Source organism: Globicephala melas, chromosome 2 (assembly GCF_963455315.2).
Source record: "Globicephala melas chromosome 2, mGloMel1.2, whole genome shotgun sequence".
NCBI lineage: Eukaryota > Metazoa > Chordata > Mammalia > Artiodactyla > Delphinidae > Globicephala > Globicephala melas.
The window spans coordinates 18,153,028-18,175,751 of NC_083315.2; the positions used below are offsets into that span (position 1 = coordinate 18,153,028).

Here is a 22,724-nt window from a genome sequence, read left to right on the forward strand (position 1 = left end):
CAGTCTGGAGCAGTCTGGGCCCAGTCTGGCGCAGCCTGGGTGTGGTCTGGCGCAGTCTGGGGGCAGTTTGGCGCAGTCTGCTGCAGTCTGGGTGCAGTCTGGAGCAGTCTTGGGGGGGCAGTCTGGGTGCAGTCTGGGAGCAGTCAGGGTGCAGTCTGGGCGCAGTCTAGCTCAGTCTAGCTCAGTCTGGGCACAGTCTAGAGCAGGTTTTTTTAGGATAGACAAGACTAAACTACAGAGTCTAGGAATGCACACATGGGTGAAAAAACCATAAGGAAATAGAAGAAAGTGATTGCCTCAAAAGTTGGGTAGTGGTTACTATGGGAGAAAGGGAGGGGATAGGACACACACAAGGGTCTCAGGGGAGGCTCGCATGGTTCTAGTCCTTAACCTAGGTGGCAGTAACAAGCACATTCACTTTATAATAATTCATTAAGCTGTACATTTGTGTTGTATGGCCTCCTGTATCTATATTTAATTTTACACTAAAATGATACACACACACAGCAAAATCCCCAAAAGTCCAAAAGAAAACTGTTATAACAATATTAATATGTGACAGAATACAGAAAAAGAGCACAAGATAAATAAAGTTACTACATAACAATAAAAACAATTAACCATGAACAGAATAACCCTGATATTTATTCAACTAACAACAGAGCCTCAAAATTCATAAAACAAAAACTAACAACTGCACCGATGAAAATCCATAAATCTAAAATGAGCTGGGAAATTTAAAACATCTCTCAGAAACTGAGATACAAAAGAATAAAAACTACTACATTAAATTTTATTTATTTATTTTGTTTGTTTGTTTGTTTGTTTTTGCTGTACGCGGGCTTCTCACTGTTGTGGCCTCTCCCGTTGCAGAGCACAGGCTCTGGAAGCGCAGGCTCAGCGGCCATGGCTCACGGGCCCAGCCGCTCTGTGGCATGTGGGATCTTCCCGGACCGGGGCACGAACTCATGTCCCCTGCATCGGCAGGCGGACTCTCAACCACTGCGCCACCAGGGAAGCCCTAAATTTTATTTTTATCCAAGATATTTTTCCTCAATGAAATCTATAATTTCTTAACAGTTAAGAAATAGAATAACAAACATATGAACATGCCAGAGAAAACACAAATCAGCCATAGCAGCCTATGTTATAGATTGTTCCTAATTCAAAGGGAAAGAAAGAATTTTATTTATAGTTTTTATTTTGGGGTTTCTCTGGTGGCACAGTGGTTAAGAATCCACCTGCCAATGCAAGGGACATGGGTTCGAGCCCTGGTCCAGGAAAATCCCACAGGCCACGGAGCAACTAAGCCTGTGTGCCACAACTACTGAGCCCAGGCACCACAACTACTGAAGCCCGCACGCCTAGAGCCTGTGCTCCGCAATAAGAGAAGCCACTGCAATGAGAAGCCCGCCCACCGCAACGAAGAGTAGACCCTATTCGCCGCAACTAGAGAGAAAGCCCACGCACAGCAACTAAGACCCAATGCAGCCAAAAATAAATAAATAAAATATTTTTTAAAAAATTTTAAAACTTAAAGTTTCTACTTTTGTTCAAAGACTACTTGACACTAGAAAGTTAACTGTGGAGCTACTGGAAAAAAGGAAAGCAATTCTGAATCCATTTAGCATTAAAAAGTCTGTGTTTTCAACAGTATCTTTAAGCATCTAAGCAAATCCTTTTACCTGCATTTAAAAATGTATCTACTTTCTTCTCTCTAATTTCATATTCTTACACTGTAACATTTAGATCCACAAAGTTACAGCATTTTATTTATTAAAATTAAAAACAATGTTAGGTTGTTACTACGCTGAAAGCCCCAATTGGCAATTCTACTATTTTATTATAAAAGACAAGTTATTATATGAATAGAATTACTTTTATCTTTCCTTAGTGAAGCAGACACTGTGAAAAACATGCAGATACACAACCTATGACTACATCACTTGTATCTTTCTTCCTTATATAGAAGGAGCACTTTTACTTTTGGATTATCAATTAAATTTTATGTGTACAGATTTCATGATACCATGAAGAAAATTAAACAATTGTTTCATTGACTCTCTTAAGCAAACAAAAAAATTCTGCAACCTACATTCCACTTTTAAATCTAGTACTTCACTGAAACAGTTTCTCTAAAATGCATGAAGCTGGGATTATTCCTGTAGCGCTTATATACCTCAAAAGAAGCCACCTTTATAGAATACAATTAATCAAAAAAAGAGCCTGGACCTAGTCTGTACCTTAAAAGCAGAGGATACATGGTCGTTTAGCCTTTTACGTCACTTTATGTTGCTGTCTTGTTTTCCTGCCTGTGAACTTTTTAGACCGTCTTTTCTGATCTACAGAAACCCTACTCCACCCAATACAACTTTTTTCAAAAGTCATGAAATTGTATTACAGTTTACTGAGCATTTCAGCATTCATGCCTAGTAAGAATTTTCACTTAGCAGAACATTTTGATTTCACAAGAAAAAGTCCTCTATTAGCTTGACAGATAACTTTACCTCTTTCAAGGCTGAGATGGCCCTCAACTTTGTGAAATCTTCCAAGAAGATCAACACACTACCTGTGAGTTGGGGAATTTTTATGATCTGTATATTTCTCTTACAATAAGAAAATGAAGGACAGTTCTATGTGTGATTCTATACAAAAACTCCTAGAGATGCAGGTGATGGTGCAGCATAAAATATACCTCTGCACAACCAAAGTTACATTAGGAACTACTCTTTTCCTAAAGGTGCTAACCAAATTAATTCATCTACTGATGAAGCTAAGAGCACACAGTGAAAAGATGGAGAAAGTATATTACTTGGGTAAAATAAAGAACAATTAACTGAGGTAGGGATTATCTAACCCAAGTTGTAGGAAAAGAGCTGTATCATTAGTATCAGATAAGCACCTGAGCGGTGGAAGCAAGAATTTTAGCTAAAGGACAAGTGCTTAAGAATCACAGGGCTAAACAAACGTAAAACCCTGGGAACAGTTTTAAAGCAGCAGTATCTAAAAAATGTTGACGTCCAAGGGTAAACAGTGTACCAAGTACTAAATATATTTAAGAACTAGGAAAGACACATGTCTTTTCTTTTAGTAACTCTTGGCTATTATGATAAAAAATAACCTCTCAGACTACATTAAATAATGTTAGCACTAAGGGAGACCTATCTAGGCAGGAATAAAACCACGTCTATCTGTTAGGGATTGCCGGCATGTCATTTGTCCTTGCTCTGAAATCTTTTCACTGTATAATCCTCCCCACTTCATCTCACCTTTTTCAATCTACTTTTCCCAGTGCTCTGGGCAATTTACCACTCTCTCATCATGCTTTACTGTCACCCTATCTGTCCATGATATCTCACATGACAAAGGGTAAATAGATGTTAAAGCAATGTAGCAGAAAGACCCAAATTGGAAGCTTAAAGACATGGAGTCTCTTTCCTACCTACATCAAGTTCAGTAAGTCATTTTTCCTTATTGAAGTTCAATTTGCTTACTTATAAATAAAACCTGCCTGGCCTCCTTGAGATCAAATAAAGAAAATACGTGTGAAAACACTAGAATACTCAAAGCATTATAAAACCAAAATATATTCATCATTAAGCTCAAGTACTGGAGCTAGGAGTGGAAGAAACATTCTGCGGATTGAAATGACAGGCATCATGGATTTAGAGTTAAAAATTCCAGATTTGAATCTCTGGAATTAAGAAGATGGGAGCTGAATAGAGCAACACAACTGTAAAATGGTAAACTGTACCAATCACCTAGGGTGAAGATTAAATGGGATTCACACGTAAAGTTTTTAGATCACTGCTTGGTATACAGTTTCCATATTTTATTATTATTATTAAGCCTTAGTACCTTTAGCTGTAAAATGTAAGATAATACCTACCTAATAGAGTAGACATAAAAAATAAATGAGATATTAGTAAAGCATGTTGAATAATACTTTAATGGAAACTGATTTTAACAACAAAACCAAAACAAGTTGCCCTAATGTCTCTAAACATATAGTCCCTATGTCTTTTCCAGAATTAGTATCCTACTGTTGTATTATTTTTCTCAGTTATATTTTCTTTAGTTTTTCATAAAATTCATTTTTAACAAGTTAACAATCACACTTAAGGAAAATTTACTAGGTTGGATCAAAATTATATTAAAAGAGACATTTCGGGGCTTCCCTGGTGGCGCAGTGGTTGGGAGTCTGCCTGCCAATGCAAGGGACACAGGTTCGCACCCTGGTCTGGGAAGACCCCACATGCCACAGAGTGACTGGGCCTGTGAGCCACAACTACTGAGCCTGCACATCTGGAGCCTGTGCTCCGCAACAAGAGAGGCTGCGGTAGTGAGAGGCCCACGCACCGCGATGAAGAGTGGCCCCCGCTTGCCACAACTAGAGAAAGCCCTCGCACAGAAACGAAGACCCAACGCAGCCATAAATAAATAAAATTCTTTAAAAAAAAAAAAAAGACATTTCATTAAAAGTGCATTTAGAAAATTATAACAATATTTTCATTATACTTTTAACGTAAAATAGCTGAATTCTAAGTCAAGAAGAAAGCTAATATTTCTTAGCAAAGGAAATTATACTAGAGCCTGTAACTCTCGTTGGACGTGTTCTTTTAGTCAGTCATAGTTCAGTGGAGAAAGAGGAAGGAAGAAAACTGTTCCACCCTACTGCTTCACTACTGCCTTTCCTCTCTCTCATCACCTTTGGAAACAGTAGAATCATGAAAAGTGTGAGTGACCATTTTTAAAAACCAAGTTACTAACTCCTACCACATATTTTCTATTTGGTGTTAACATTAATTATTAAAATAGTCTCTCCTTTTGTGGCTTTTTTTCTTAACCTCTTATTTCTTATTAGGAGCCCCATAGTAAGAACAACGCTCTGCTTTTTTCCTCACATAAAAAACTCCGTATTTGGGTCTTCTTAATGAAAGCAGTTTCAGAGGGAGTTGGCCATTATCACACAGCAATTCACTGGTCTACAGCATTCCTTTCACAGTAGTTCCAGTCACCTAAAATTTATCTGTGTGAGCGATTTCAGTTTCGGATTCCCCAGAGCTGAGGTCTAGTAAGAATCTTCTAGGCCAGAGCTGACCAAGAATGTTCTACTCTGGACTCCACAGGATAACTTACTTGGTGCCAAACGTTATTCACACAGCAGTTAGGTAAAGAGTCAACCACTCTGGGCCATGAGGACAGTGGGAAGCCCTTTTCTCATAAATTTACCTCACAAGTTAACTGATTATTAAGGTGACCAACAACTGGAAGAATCTGTTTTCCTGAGTAGGTTATTGTCATCAGGGTTTCAGCTGAGAATATGTTCAAACAACTCAGCACTGCCTACAAGATCCAAGATGTTTCAGGATTACAAAACAAGTCACTTCCTTCAGGGACTTATTTATTTACGAAGCATATTAGGTCATAGTGAAATGTGCCCCCCAAAACCAAAAGATTATAAAACGATTTTAAAATATTGGCATTAGAATGGAAAATGAGGCTTGTTACAGTAAAACGAGGCCTATGTGCAGTTGACAGCCATGCAACCGTTCACTATTTTAGACCATTTCAAACAGCAAATTCGAACTGACTCAGGAAGATCAATGTCAGTACTCACTTTTTGATTTCTCGGAGCAGCATTCGGATGAGGATGGTCTGAAGTGGTTCAACCATCAATTTCCTCCACATATCCAATGCTAGCTGCCAGGAAAAAGGAAAATCATCAAGGCTGAATTACTCAGTATTTGATTTAAACATTTGTTCAAGACTTCTTTTAAAAGTAAAAACACCCATCAAATGAAGTATTTATAACTCTACTTCAAAATTCAAATAAAAATTGAATATAAGGAAAATAAATTTCTAATTTAAAATGACAATGACTATCATATCAGACTTGTACAAACAACGGAATTAAGCTTTTATCATTAATTGAAAATCTTACAGAAATAACTGATTTTTATAAAACCTTAATTTATTGATTGTTAAATGCCCAATATTAGGGAAGGGCTATAGACACCAAAACTATAATGGAAACAAAGGAGTTATGTTAAATAAAATAATGTGATTTGGCTGTTGGCTGGTTTTTGAAATTATAACACCTCTCATACAAACATAAAAGAATAAGTCAATTTAAAGAATAATAAAATAAACATACCTGTATTCAACACCCAATTTAAGAAATACGACTTCACCATTACTGTTGCCCCAAATGTCCTCCTCCTTTCTTTCCCCTCAGAGATTATCACTATCCTGCGTTTTGTGTTAAATCATTCCCTTCCTTACAGCTCTACCAAGTGTGTAACTATCCCCATATGATATTTTTGAAGTTGACTATTTCTTTTTTTTTTTGGCCGCACCACGTGGCATGTGGGATCTTAGTTCCCCGACCAAGTATCAAACCCGTGCCCCCTGCAATGGAAGCACGGAGTCCTAACCACTGGACCACCAGGGAAGTCCTGAAGTTGACTGTTTCTGACCTTGATAACAAAATCACATTGTATGCTCTTCCATGTATGATTTTTGTTTTGGTTTGTTTTGTTTGTTGTTATTTTTAAATTTATTTTTTGTTATTTTTTAATCTTATTTCTTATGTATAATTTTTTAACTGTAACTTATTGAAATCCAACCAAATTGATAGCGTTTATAGTTCAATCACTGGCATTGCTATATAGTATCCTCTTGTATGAAGACACTATGATCAGCTTTTACTTTCTACTGCTGATGACACTGTTTGTGATCCCAGCTTTTGCCACTGAGAACACTGCGGCTGTTCCTGTATTCACCTTCTGGTGGTCATAAGCAAGCGGTTCCCTGATACACACCGACGAGTGGAGATGCTGGCCGACAGGAGCCGTGCAGCTTTACTAAACAAAGCCAAGTGGTTTTCCACGTTACACTTGAAGCCAACATCCTGACAACAACTGCTACTGCCAGGCTCCGGTCAGACTTTGCCAATGTGATGGACATAAAATGGACCTCCTTCATGTTTTAACTGGCAATTTCCTGAATAAGGCTGGACATCTTTTTATGATTTTTGTGCATTTCAGTTTTCTTTTTTCTCTGTAAACTGTCCATTCATCTCTTTTGCCCATTATTCCATTAATGTTTGTCTTGCTCTCAATGCGACCTCGTAGTTCTTTATATATCGTGGAAATTAATCCCTTGACAGTTTTACATATCACACTTTGTCATAGTTTGTGACTTGACTTTTGAATTTCTTTACAGCATTTTTTAAGTAAAAATATATTATATTTTAATGTGCTCAAATTTATCAATCTTTTCCGTTATTGTCTGCATTCTTGTGTCTTTTAAGAACTCTTTTGCTCCCTAAGGTCAACCTTGAGGAGATATGTGTGCTCCTATGCTGCCTTCCAAAGTTTTCAAGTTTTGCCTTCACATGAAAGCCTTTAAACTCCAATAAATTTTTCTCATACAGAGTACAAATTATTCCAGTATCAAAAACTGATTGCTCCTAAAAAAAAAAATTGATTTCTCCTGTTTCCAACGTAGCTGCATCCACACAGGTATGATTCTGTTTTTAGTCTCTCTACTGTTTCCCTGGGATAACTTTTTTCTGATCACTGGTAATTTTATAAAAATAAGTAAAAGCATCTGTTTTCCCACAAGGAACAATCTTCAGGTTTTGCCTTCTTTTTCTTTTTCATTAGCACAAAGAAGATAATACATAAGAAAATGGGATTTTATAGCTGTAGTAGGAGGGCAAACTGGTAAAGCCTTTGAAAGGCAAGGTGGCAGGGCTATCAAAGTTCAGGCTGTGCTTTGACCCAGAAAATCCACTTCCCGGTACCCACTCCATGAAAATTTCTGCTCATGTAGCAGCAGATATATACACAAATGTAACTCCATGATTGTAAGATTTCTGTTTACTTTACTCATTACCATATTCCCAGCATATAGTACAGTGTCTAGCACACAGAGGGATTCAAAATATATTTAATAAGTGAACAAATGAACAATGATGTTCACACAGTATTGTTTGTGACAACAAAAAAATGAAAACTAAGGGGAATAGTTTAATAAATAATTAATAATTATTTGATACCCCTACTTGTTAAACAAAAGGCAAGAAATACAAGTTGCAGAATTTTATGTATGCTCTGATGTCAAAACTATTATGTGTGTATATATATATTTATATGTAAATGCGCAGGTAAAATTCAGAAAAGATATAAATCTAATTGTTTATAGTGATTTCCCCTGGGAAGAGGAGTGGGCATGACGGCGTTAGTGATAAGGAACGATTATAAAATAAAACATTCACTTATAATCCTACAAACTAAAGCAACTGCTATTAAGATTCTGGTATTTCCCACTGATCTGTTTCTCTACATCCTTTCCCCTCTACAGCTTTATTCCTATTAAACATATAATGTTGTGTCCAAATATTTTCAAAAACCATTTTCCCCTTTGTTAATGTTTCTATGAACTGTTTTCTACTAATTTATCCCTTTGCCTACTTTCATAACAAAATCATATTGTATATAGTCTTCTATGTGTGATTTTTATTGGGTATTGGAAATTTAGACTGTTAGCCCATTAGTCACCCTTATTAATGACTGCAAGGAATACTTTTAAATATTTAAACCGTTTTTTCCGTATTAGTTTTGCAGTACAAATTACCAGACGTGGGATTACCTGGTCAACAGGTATTGAACATTTTAAAGTCTACTGAAAGACACTGATAAATTTCTTTCTAAAAGGGTTATTCTAATTTAAATTTCTACTAATGCTGCATCTTAGTTGTTTATTTCCTTCACTGACACCCAACAAAATTTAACATTAATTTCTCTACTTTGTTGGCATCTGCTTCCCCATGAGGAGAGCGGACCTTCTGTCTGTTCACCATTGTATCCCCAATGTCTGGCGACTCGATAAATATGTACGACATGAATAAAAAAACACTGCACTAGGGCTTCCCTGGTGGCGCAGTGCTTGAGAATCTGCCTGCTAATGCAGGGGACACAGGTTCGATCCCTGGTCTGGTAAGATCCCACATGCCGCGGAGCAACTAGGCCCGTGAGCCACAACTACTGAGCCTGTGCGTCTGGAGCCTGTGCTCCGCAACAAGAGGCCACGACAGTGAGAGGCCCGCGCACCGTGATGAAGAGTGGCCCCCGCTTGCCACAACTAGAGAAAGCTCTCGCACAGAAACGAAGACCCAACACAGCCAAAAATAAATAAATAATTTTTTAAAAAACACCGCACCAGAGTATTTCTTGCATAGTCAGTATATGTTTTATATATTATTATAATTTTCCACATTTAAATCTGAACTGTACCTCAAAAATTTGAGTGAATTGGTTGAACTGCACACTTTATTGTTTTACTCTGAATTTCTTAAATTTTTTTTTTTTTTTTTTGCAGGACGCGGGCCTCTCACTGTTGTAGCCTCTCCCATTGCAGAGCACAGGCTCCGGACGTGCAGGCTCAGCGGCCATGGCTCACGGGCCCAGCCGCTCCGCGGCATGTGGGATCTTCCCGGCCCGGGGCACGAACCCACGTCCCCAGCATTGGCAGGCGGACTCTCAAACACTGCGCCACCAGGGAAGCCCTCTTTAATTACTTTTTAAAGTTAAAATAAATTTGTTGCATCCACAAATTTGCGTTTCCTCTCTTGTAGGTTCTCTTTTAAGTCCATGTCCTTCACACTTTTCAACCGTAAGAGTCTCAACATTTTCTAAATATTTTTTATGAGATTTTTCATACAGCAGAACTATTAACCTTCTGTCATTCATCCACCATTAATTTAACTATTAAAATAATACTCATCACATCTTTTCTGTTCGTCTCATCTATCCGAAGATTCTTAGGAAATCATAACAGTATTTCATTTACTTAACATTCAGGATATTTTTTTTTTCCCTTTGGCCACGCAGCTTTCAGGAACTTAGTTCCCCAACAAGGGATCGAACCCGCGTCCCCCTGCATTGGAAGCACAGAGTCTTAATCACTGGACCGCCAGGGAATTATTCCCTAGGATGTTTTAAATCTTGACAATTTTAAGATAGTCCACTCAGTGTCCTTAAGAAAAGGACAGTGAATCAAATTTCCTCAGTATATAAAAACACTCTTATGTTTGCCAGTCATTTAAAGAATGTCCTACCTCTCCTATCTCCATAAGTGGTTCATTCATATCTACACCACCATAACCATACTGAAGGTCAGCTTCTGTCAATTTATTCTTTTTAATAAACTGGGTGTTGAGATACCTGAAAAACAAACATAATATCAATAGACACTGTCAAAATCAGTAGGAAAACAAGTAACGTGCAACTTTAGAGCAATAATTTTAGGGTTATAATCAACTGTAGAGTAGTTCAGTAATACATCCAAAAGGAACTAATTATATATAAATTAGAAATATAATTTTTAAAAAAGATAAAAATTACCAGCCCAACTCCCTTTGCTAGGCCCTAAGAGACAAAGAGTAAGACCTCTAGAGTAGCAAAAAAGAAAAAACCCCTATTACCACAGTCTCACTTAAAAAAACTCAGGGGTTTTGTTCTAAAACTTTCCAATACTCTTATAGCCCAACAGCTCCTATCCAAGGGTCAACCCTCTACAGTCTAATTTGCTCATTCCCGGATTCTTCTTGTTAAATAAGCCAAGTTCACTTTGCAAAGAATTAAACAGAAAATGGTTAAAAGATCAAAGTCAAGAAAGTTCTCTATATTTTATCACCATTAAATACATAACTTTTCATTTTTAAACAAACAAAAAAATCACAATCAGTAGGTGAGAAAATGCAATAGATTGTTACAGACAGTAAGAAGTATGGGCAAAACTGACAGATTCAAGATCACTTTGTCTACCAGGGGTAAACAGCTTTATAAAGAAAGACTAATAACTATGATGAACTCTGAGAACTACTAAGATGAATAAAGAGTTCTAAGATTAAATAAAATGTGTACAAAGGCATGTAATATTCAAGCATCACTTTTCACCATCCCAGATTTCACCACAAGGCCTTTAATGCTCAACACCTAAAACTATTCGTTTGACAGCTTCTGCCAAGGTGAAAATAGCTATTGACAATACAAGTATTTAGGCAACAACCACAAAATCTCTGTATTAAAACACACACTTTCCCACGTTCACTGAATCAAAATGAAAGGTCTGCTGAATGTTCAGACAACTGAAACTGCAAGCAAAGAAAACAAAAATTTCAACTGCATAACTCCACTGACAATCCTAGCAGACGATGAAAAATAATAAAGCGCTACGGCCACCACCACTTACACAAGTTCCCTCCCACATTCACTCACTTCCAGCTCTGGACTCCAGGGCTTACAACCTTGGTGCTCCATGTGACATTTTAGTCTCTTCTGTCCACTGGTTACAAAGCCATTTCCTTCAAAATATCATTTAGCTTTCCCTTCCATTCTCACTGTAACCCTAATAATTTCCTGATGTGCTTCCACCACGCCTTCCAGCTGAGAAAAGGGGAACAGGACTGAGACGGAAGCAAGAGCTGGAGAGAAACGGCTGCTTCACCTGAAACAGATTCCCTGGGGTAGGGCATTTCACCTCTGGCCTCTGTCACTCTGGTCTCGGCTCAAACACACCTCTCTCAGGCCTGACCTGACCCCAAACCAAACTAGCCTTCACTTCCCACCCCCAATGAAGTAACTATCTAATACATAACTGTTTTCTTCACAGCACTTGCTACTATGAGAAATAATCCTGTTCTTTTCTTTGTCTACTGGTTTTGTACATCCACCTCCTCTCTAGAATGTGAGGTCTGGCAGACAGTGTCCAGAACAGTGGCAGGCAGACAGGCAGTCCTCGAAAAATACTTCTCCGAATTACGAAATGAATAAACGGGTAACGTTCCAGCAGCACGGATGGCAAAAGCTAACATTAGAACACAAACTTGGAAAAGCAGCCTGGAGACAGATCATAAAAGCATGAATGTCAGGAAATAAAAGTAATCACTGACACTTATGGAGCGCCTATCGTGTGTCAGAGACAGGCGTAAGCATTGCAGCTGGCTGAATACTAGGAGGTAGATATATGGGGTACTATTAGGATCCTCATTTTACGTGTAAGAAAATTGCAGCTTAGACAGCTTAAAGAACTCGGCAAAGGTCCATCAGCTACTAAGTGGCAGAGCTGGGCCAGAAAACTCACGAGGTCTCCCACTCTCATTCAGCAAGTACTGACCAAGTGCGTACTGCATGCCAGGTACGACAAGGCACTGAGGATAGAAAAACGAAAAACAAAAATGTAGTCTCTGCCCAGAGAGCTTACCCATCTGGTAGGACATAAAAACATAAACAAATGTAACATATCAACAGTGAAAAGTGCCGAGTAGGGGGAACTTAGTCATATCTGCACCATTACATGTGCCTTTCTATAAGACCCTTTGCTCCAAACCATTCCTTTTCTGGTCACTGTACCATGGCCATCCCAGTAATCCTACCTAAAACATTAGCATCACTTATCTCATCCTTCCGTTTACCTCCTTTACTCAGCTGGTCCTCCTGTTCTCTCACACTATTCCTCACCTCCTCCCATTATTTTCCTTTTCACTGTCAATGCCATTCGTTGACTCTCTGCTTGGATCATGTGCAACATTCTCATGACTGATCTCTATTTCCCATTTCTGGCATATCCAATTTACCTAAAAATTCTGCTTTCAGGATATCAACTCCCTATTCAGAAGCCTACAGCAGCCCCCTTATTCCTATACAGTAAGTGTAAACTTCTCAGCGTAGGAGTTTGCTGACTCTGAAGAGTAGCTGCTAGATCTGCAGAAGTCTGGATTCACTAGAGATCTGTGTGTATATTCCACAGCCAATACACTGTTTCAGTGGAGCTTTATACGTTTTATATCTGATAGGACAAGTCACTATTCTCTTTCCCGCATGGAATAAATTTTACACTAACTTTCATCATCTATATTCTTCTCATTAGATTTCTACTCTTGACAGTTTAAGCTTGATAGAGAAGCTTTTAAAATAATTTATAGATATGATTTAAAATGTAAGTAGCATAATTTTTCACTTTGATTCAGACGCCATTCTTAATTTCCAAGTCACTGTAGTATTTTACAATGAGATTTATTAACCACACATTTGTTTTTAAATAAAGATATATATTCTAGGAAATCGTAAAGTAAAATAACTTTCAATAATTTCTTTAAATAGTCAATACTCTACCACACAGTCAATACCTGACTGTTCTGCTCAGGTCTAACTCATGCAGTAGTACATGTTTTCATAATTTATTCTGGCAACAAAGTGATTGATAAGTATCCTTTGCTTTTCTGGAGTATCAGCAGTAACACAACAGTATTAACTAACAAGAACTAATAGCCTAAGGTAACTGTGAAGCCTCTAAGAAATCAGGCATTTCAATCTATCTTTTAAAAAATCTATTATAAGAACTGTTCCCATACTAATACCTACTGGATTTCAAGAGTCGTTAGTTCTCAAGGTAATACTTTAAGTATCCCACTTCAAGGGCCCGCAGGGCCTAAACAGATATGTAGCAGCAGGAAAGGTGGCGTAGGAGCATCATTATTTTTCTTTAAAATTGGAATCCTTAAGTCACCTATGCTAATGCATATCCATCTTATAAATCAATCAGAGTAAAGAAAAGGCTAGAAATTACTTCAAAACAATAATACCGAAAAATGCTTTGAAATAAAACTGATTTTTTTCCTTTACATTTCTTCACACAGATTTCCTTATAGACTAAGATTAATAACAAGAGATAGCCTGGATAACCTACTACCCAACAAGCAAAGACTATCAAGCAGTTTTTATCTAATTATCTAGTTTTTATACTAATTACAGTTTTTATCTAATTATCTAATCAAATGTACCCTCTATGAGAAGGATCTCACCACCCAGTCTACCAATATAATTAAATAAATCAGTCACATGAAGCCAACCCCACAGAGGTCAAACAAAACACTCTATAAGTGAATCCCATGAGCCATTGGTTCTAAGTCTTTACTACAGACAGTGGAAAGTTACTAAGTGATTTTGGACGGTGATCAAATTTGCACTTGAGAAGTTTACTAAATAGAATAAATTAGAAATCAAAGGCTGGGAGACTGGTTACAGGGATGTTATCAATAATAGTCCAGGTCCGAAACAATAAAAAGCTTGAACTACAATACTATAATAGCACTGCAAAGGAAATAATAAATTTAAGAGACATTTGGAGGATCTGACCAAGAGGGGTCAGGTAGAGAGGATAACCCTAGGTGAAGGATAACTGAGACTTCCGGCCTATACATCTGGATGTCCAGGACTACCATTAACCAAAATGAGTATTTCTGGGGCAGTGTGTGTGTAAAAGATAACAAGCTCAGTTGTGAACATCTGCAGTAGTACGATGTACCCACAGAACATCCTGGAGGTACAGGCAGCTAGGTAAGAATATTCCTCTGAAACTTAGACCACCTTCAATAAACATTTATTTTGGTGGTTATCAACATCTAGGTTGTAGCTAAAACCAGGAGTAATAGAGATCATCCTAGAAAGAATGCAGAGTGTAGCTAAAGGATGAGAATAGAACCTATGTAAGTGACTGCAATGACTCTCTAGAATGAGGCTAGGTAGAATGAAGAAGTTAAATGGATTTATTCAGACTGATCTGGGTTTAAATTCTGCCCTTGTAATTTTTCCAGCTCAGGGACCTTGACCTCTCTGACTCTTAGTTTTCCTCCATTGTAAAAAACCAACTATCTCATATGGCTTTATATATACACATACATATGTGTATATATCATATATATTGCAAAATTTAATAAAAGTTCATCAACAGTACCCATTTAATAGTACTACTTTCAATAATACCAATTTGATTTTGGTAAAGAGAGGTGCAGGAGAACCAAGAGAACGGTGCCCCAGAAAACTAAGAAAGAACAGAAAAACAACTTGAATCTTTACTGAAGTATCTCAGCTAACGAGGGATCCACTGCACGGCACACAGTCGAAGCACTGTTTTGTCATCCATATACCAGTGGCCCCAGCTTCTCAGCAGTGACAAAAACACGCGTATGCTCTCACTCTGATCCTTAAAACTCCCCCCGCTCTCCCCCACGGTTTAGCTAAGGAATTCTTAAAGTTTTATTTATGACTAGGCCACTTTGGTGGATGGAGGGGGGAAATCAAATGTCAGGATGTTTAATGGATGGCAGACATGTTCTGTAAAAGCCAAAGCCCCAGCGAACCTTGCCCATGTTAGCAATTGCTGGTTTCTGGTTTTATTATATTTTGCTCTTCTAAGAGGAAATAGAGCTACTGGCCATTTAGAAGTGAGTTCCAGTTTCCAACATAGGCAGCTTACATCTAGTAAAGTCCAGTGTTGTTATAAAAACCAAAGGGAATACGAACCAGTAAAGCAAAGGACAGACACACCAAGGCGACCATGCCTTGGCCCCATGCACCTGTGCAGGAAACGCTTTGAGACCTAGCTCTACTCCTCTTCTCCAGCAAGAAACTGAGGCAGGGGTTCATCTGTGGCCCAAGCCACAATGCACAGGGCAAAATTATCACTGCAACCATCACAGGCCACAAGGCCCAGGTGCTTAACAGCACTATTCCCTATTTATCCACTGTCCTTCAACAAATGGGTCTCTGCCTGTGTACCTAGGTACTGTACTTATTTCCACCGTCTACGTGGATGAGTTAGAGAGGACCAGCCCAGGGTGCCACAGGAACATACATGAGTGGCAGTTAACACCAAAGATCTAAGCAGGAGACTGAGGCAAGGAGAGGGGAGTTCAGAGCGGGGAATGGGAACTAGTCATTCAGGGAAAGGAAGAAAAGCAATCCACACAGACAGAATAGCACAAGGAAAGGCGGGATGATATGAGACCACAAGGCATCACAACACTGCCAGTAATTCAGTACGTCTAGAGGAAAGGGCGGGAGAACGTCAAGAGAAAACTGCCAGGTACTTCCATGAAACATAAAATGCTGAACCCTAGAGTCAAACAAGAGCATGCTAGAGGGGGGCACGAGCTTAGATTCACTACAAGTTTCATCCAAGCTGAAGTTTCACTTCGGATCTGTCAAGATTTAATGTGTGTTACACAGTCCCAGACAACTGAAGAAACAGAGCTATGCCATCAAATACAGTTTTAGTTTTCACAGAATAAGTTTCCATACACTGCCTGGCTCCCAAATACCCACATGACCCACACTACAGACCTTTCCCCATAGCAGAGAAAAGTCCATACATCAGGTAATGCTTTAGTTCTGCTCATTTTCATGGGTAGTAGGTAGTAAAAACAAAAAACTCCTGCAATTACCAAATGCAGGCAATACTGTTTAGACTGTCGAGAGTCTAAAAGTGTACTTACCTATACAAGCAGTCCATATAGTCTGCACCCTTGCTGTATTCCTCCCAGTACCTATGACACATAACAAGTACTTGCTCTTCAGACTCCAGAACTCTCTAAAAAAAGAAGAAAAATATTTTTTACTCAGAAAGCACTAATCATTTTCATTTGTAAGCTATGAAATTTATCAAAAACTAATGTTCTTAAATAAGTGACATAATTCAAGCACTATATATTACATTTACAAATTACATTCTTATTTTTAACTATCTTTAGTAACAATTAAAGAGATAGAAAAAAATGTGAATCTTAGATATGAAAGTGAAGCGTCCATACTAGAGAGTAACTGTTTCATTCTCTAAGATAAAAAAACAAAATATAATGGTTTGATGCTGTTCTTTGGGCTAGAATATTAGATCAGATGAAAACAGAATGTAATTCTATTGTGTTTCCTCACGTCCATCACTTTTGATCAGCCTGCAGTTATGTCATCACCTCATATTATTCACTATTGTGAATAAGATTACTTATGAAAATTGACACATTTTCCATATTCCCCAAATAAGTTATTTTATATTTATTTAATAAAAACCTACTATTTTTTGAAAAATGAAAATCAAACTGAAATCTGAGGGCTGATGTTTAAAAAGTTAATTTTAATGGAAATCCAGTCTAACAATAAAAATCCACTGGACAGGACAGACATTCCCGAGGCCACCGCTGCTCTTACTTCGGTTCTTCCATCAACCGTCCGCATGACCTTAGGCAAGACATGACCTCAACACTCATCCAATTAACTCTTGATGAAAGCTATGCTTTTAAACTTGGAGTTTTACCAATTAAGTCTCAGGATGATAGGAATAGCCTATAAATAGTACTTTTTTGCCTATCATATGGTAAATAAATTAAAAATCGCAACCACTATTAATAATGGTGGGGAATAGGGCCCACTTAGGAACTACTGCTGCTGGTTGGATAGAATATAAATCTAAGAACAATTTCTTACTACGGTTGTTCCTCAACATCAGTGGGGAATTGTTTCCAGGACCCCACCATGGATACCAAAATCCGCAGGTGCTCAAGTCCCTACAGCCGGGCCTCCATATCCACCAATTTGGAACACAGAGATATGGAGGGAAATGTTCATGACTTATGACCCAGTAATGCCACGTCTAGGGACTTACCCTGTAAAAAAACTTGGTAACACAAGAATAACTTAGCTACAAGGGTGTTCATGGAAGTATTGTTTATAATCACAACTTTATGAACTGGAAATAATCTATATGCCCAGCAATATAGGAATATTTAAACAAATCACAGTATCTCCACAAAATGAAAAATTTTACAATCACTGCCAGAATTACAAAAGTCTATTTAATGACAAAGAAAGAGACCTACAATATTATTAAAAGCAAAAAGCACATTATAAAGTATACAACATGACTTCATTTTCTAATAAAAAATGGAAGTCTACACAAAACAAAAATATGCAAAAGACATATATCAAATTATATTTTTGTTAATATGTATCAAAAAAAGATATATTTAAAAATAGATATATCAAAAGTATTAACAGTGGTTAATTCCGGAGGTATGTTATGGGTGATGTTTATTTTCTTTTTCCTTATCAGTATGTTCTAAATGATCTACAACATAATGCAATACTTTAGTAATTTAAAAAGCTCTCACAGGTGAAACTTTTCAGTTCTGTTGGCTATATTAACAATTTACTTTGTCATCTACATAATAGCCAACTTCTTTTTTTGTCACTGGACTTGAGAGAAAATATGGTATACAATTATATAAATATTCTAAACTTTCATAAAATACTTCACAATTGTAATTTTTCAATCACACAATTATACCAATGTTAATTTCTTGGTTTTAATAATTGTACCACTGTTACGCAAGATGTTAATATTATGAAGCTGGGTAAAAAGTATTTGAGAAGTCTTTGTATTATTTTTGCAACTTTTCTATAAGCTTAAAATTATTTCAAAATAAAAAGTTTTTAAAAATCACATTTACAACCTACGTTAAAACATAAAATTGCAAAATTTATAAATGACTCACACAGTTATCTAGTATATTATAACCAAAGCTAACCAGCTCACAACAGCAGAACTTTAACTTCAAAACTAACATATGAAAAATGTTAAGACTAAGTTAAATTACTTGTCATTAAAACCACTTTCATAAACTGATAAATGCACATACTAGAACACTAAAATGTATCTGCCATATAAAATGAAAAGTAGAGCATTTCCTGCAAATCAAAAACAGAATGAGCTATAACCTCACACCTGTCAGAATGGTTATCATCAAAAGTCAAGAAATAGGACTTCCCTGGTGGCGCAGTGGTTAAGAATCTGCCTGACAATGCAGGGGACACGGGTTCGAGTCCTGGTCCGGGAAGATCCCACTTGCCGTGGAGCAACTAAACCCGTGTGCCACAACTACTGAGCCTGCGAGCCACAACTACTGAGCCCACGTGCCACAAATACTGAAGCCCACGCGCCTAGAGCCCGTGCTCCACAACAAGAGAAGCCACCACAATGAGAAGCCCACGTACCACAATGAAGAGTAGCTCCCGCTTGCCGCAACTAGAGAAAGCCCGTGTGCAGCAACGAAGACCCAACGTAGCCAAAAATAAATAAATAAATAAAGTCAAGAAATAGCAAGTGCTGGCAAGGATCTATAGAAAAGGGAACCCTCATGCACTACTGATGGGACTGTAAACTGGTGCAGCCAGTATGGAAAACAGGGTGTTCCTCAAAAAATTAAAAACGGAACTACCATGTGAGCCACCAATTCCACTCCTGGGTATTTACCTGAAGAAAAAGAAAACACTAATTCAAAAAGATACATGCACCGCAATGTTCATAGCAGTTATAGCAGCATTACTTACAAATAGCCAAGACACATAAGCAACCTAAGTGTCCAACAATAGACAAATGGATAAAGAAGATGTGGTATATATATATACAATGGGATATTACTCAGCCATATAAAGAATGAAATCTCGCCATTTAAAACAACGTGGATGAACCCAGAGGGTATCATGCTAAGTGAAATAAGTCACACAGAGAAAGACAAATACCGCATCATCTCACTCATATGTGTAATCTGAAAAACAAACGAACTAGCAAAACAAAATAGACACAGACTCAGAGATACAGAGAACAAACAGGTGGTTGCCAGAGGGGAGAAGGCTGGAGTAGGGGGCCAAAAAGGTGAAAGGGATTAAGAGGTACAAACTTCCAGTTAGAAAATAAATAAGTCATGGGGATGTAACGTAGAGTGCAAGGAATATGGTCAATAATATTGTAATAACTTTGTATAAGGACAGATGGTAACTAGGCTTAATTTGGTGATCATTTCATAATGTATGTAAATGTTGAATCACTATGTAGTTCACCTGAAACTAACAAAATATTGTATGTCAACTATATTCCAATGAAAAGAAAATAGATAAAATCGGCTCTGAAAATCTGAGCTTACAAAATATTGTATGTCAACTACATTTCAATGAAAACAAAATAAAAGAAAATAAACAGATAGATAAAATAGGCTTTGAAAAACTGAGCTTTTCTTCAAATGTTATAAGGGAAATATCACAGGATCAATTGTGCTCTACTTATGGGTTATTACCATTTGAAAAAGATCTACTCCTAGTCATGTACAGGGTTAGACATATTATTACACAGACTGTGTTACTTTATCTCCATTTTACAGATAAAGGAACATGAAGTTCAATCTACAAGGTAGGTTAGGTGAGCTGTCCAGGGTCACAGGGCTAACAAAAGGTAGTCAAGCTTCCACAGACTTAGAGAAGGAACTTATGGTTACCAGGGGGGAAGGATGGGGGAAAGGGATAGTTAGGGAGTATGGGATAGACATGTACACACTGATATAATTAAAATGGATAACCTTTCGCTATTCGGGTTCTTTTGTGTTTCCATACAAATTGTAAAATTCTTTGTTCTAATTCTGCGAAGAATGCCATTGATAGTTTGATAGGGATTGCACTGAATCTGTAGATTGCTTTGGGTCATTTTCACAATACTGATTCTTCCAATCCAAGAACATGGTATATTTTTCCATCTGTTTATGTCATCTTTGATTGCTTTCATCAGTGTTTTATAGTTTTCTGAGTATAAGTCTTTCACCTCCTTAAGTAGGTTTATTCCTAGGTATTTTATTCTTTTTGTTGCAATGGTAAATGGGAGTGTTTCCTTAATTTCTCTTTCTGATTTTTCATTGTTAGTGTATAGGAATGCAAGAGATTTCTGTGCATTCATTTTGTATCCTGCAACCTTACCAAATTCATTGATTAGTTCTAGTAGTTTTCTGGTGGCATCTTTAGGATTTTTTATGTATAGTATCATGTCATCTGTGAACAGTGACAGTTTTACTTCTTCTTTTCCAATTTGTATTCCTTTTATTTCTTTTTCTTCTCTGATTGCCGTGGCTAGGACTTCCAAAACTATGTTGAATAAGAGTGGCAAGAGTGGACATCCTTGTCTTGTTGCTGATCTTAGTGGAAACGCTTTCAGTTTTTCACCATTGAGCATGATGTTTACTGTGGGTTTGCCATATATGGCCTTTATTATGCTGAGGTAGGTTCCCTCTATGCCCATTTTCTGGAGAGTTTTTATCATAAATAAGTGTTGAATTTTGTCAAAAGCTTTTCCTGCATCTACTGAGATGATCGTATGGTTTTTATTCCTTAATTTGTTAATTTGGTGTATCACATTGATTGATTTGTGTATATTAAAGAATCCTTGCACTCCTGGGATAAATTCCACTTGATCATGGTGTATGATCCTTTTAATACGTTGTTGGATTCTGTTTGCTAGTATTTTGTTCAGAATTTTTGCATCTATGTTCATCAGTGATACTGGTCTACAATTTTCTTTTTTGTGATATCTTTTTCTGGTTTTGGTATCAGGGTGATGCTGGCTTCGTATAGCCAAAGCAATCTTGAGAAAGAAAAATGGAGCTGGAGGAATCAGGCTCCCCAACTTCAAACTATACTACAAAGCTACAGTAATCAAGACAGTATGGCACTGGCACAAAAACAGAAATATAATCAATGGAACAGGATAGAAAGCCCAGAGATGAACACATGCACATACGGTCACCTAATTTACGACAAAGGAGGCAAGACCATACAATGGAGAAAAGACAGCCTCTTCAATAAGTGGTGGTGGGAAAAGTGGACAGCTACATGTAAAAGAATGAAATTAGAATACTACCTAACACCATACACAAAAATAAACTCCAAATGGGTTAAAGACCTAAATGTAAGACCGGATACTATAAAACTCTTAGAGGAAAATACAGGAAAAACACTCTTTGACATAAACCACAGCAAGATCTTTTTTTGACCCACCTCCTAGAGTAATGAAAAAACAAAAATAAACAAATGGAACCTAATTAAAAGCTTTTGCACAGCAAAGTAAACCATAAACTGGACGAAAAGACAACCCTCAGAATGGGAGAAAGTATTTGTAAATGAAGCAACAGACAAAGGATTAGTCTCCAAACTATACAAACAGCTCATGGAGCTCAATATCAAAAGAGCAAGCAACCCAATTAAGAAATGGGCATAAGACCTATATAGACATTTCACCAAAGAAGACATACACATAGCCAAAAGGCACATGAAAAGATGCCCAACATCACTACTAGAGAAATGCAAATCAAAACTACAATGAGGTATCACCTCACACTGGTCAGAATGGCCCTTATCAAAAAATCTAGAAACAATAAATGCTGGAGAGGGTGTGGAGAAAAGGGAACCCTCCTGCACTGTTGGTGGGAATGTAAATTGATAGAGCCACTATGGAGAACAGTATGGACATTCCTTAAAAAACTAAAAATAGAACTACCATATGACCCAGCAATCCCACTACTGGGCATATACCCTGAGAAAACCATAATTCAAAAAGAGACATGTACTCCAATGTTCACCGCAGCACTATTTACAACAGCCAGGACATGGAAGCAACAACCTAAGTGTCCATCGACAGATGAATGGATAAAGAAGATGTGGCACATATATACAATGGAATACTACTCAACCATAAAAAGAAATGAAATTGAGTAATCTGTAGTGAGGTGGATGGACCTAGAGCCTGTCATACAGAGTGAAGTCAGTCAGGAAGAGAAAAACAAATACCATATGTTAACGCATATATGTGGAATTTTTTTAAAAAATGGTACTGATGAACCTAGTGGCAGGGCAGGAATAAAGATGCAGACATAGAGAATGGACTTGAGGACACACCATTGGGGGAGGGGGAAGCTGAGGTGAAGCAAGAGTAGCACTGACATATATATATATACTACCAAATGTAAAACAGATAGCTAGTGGGAAGCAGCAGCATAGCACAGG

At 37.5% G+C, this 22,724-nt stretch overlaps 1 protein-coding gene across 4 annotated transcripts in view; it reads right to left on the minus strand.

The window, feature by feature from the left end:
* Window positions 1-22,724, minus strand: part of CUL2 (cullin 2) — an 85,084-nt gene that overhangs the window by 37,588 nt on the left and 24,772 nt on the right. For all 4 annotated transcript variants that reach the window (XM_060293170.2, XM_030837059.3, XM_030837058.3 and 1 more), the window contains exons 4-6: window positions 16,346-16,440; window positions 10,127-10,232; window positions 5,621-5,703 (exon numbers count right to left, since the gene is read on the minus strand). In XM_060293170.2, the coding sequence (XP_060149153.1) occupies window positions 5,621-5,703; window positions 10,127-10,232; window positions 16,346-16,440 (284 nt within the window). The remainder of the gene's footprint in view (window positions 1-5,620; window positions 5,704-10,126; window positions 10,233-16,345; window positions 16,441-22,724) is intronic.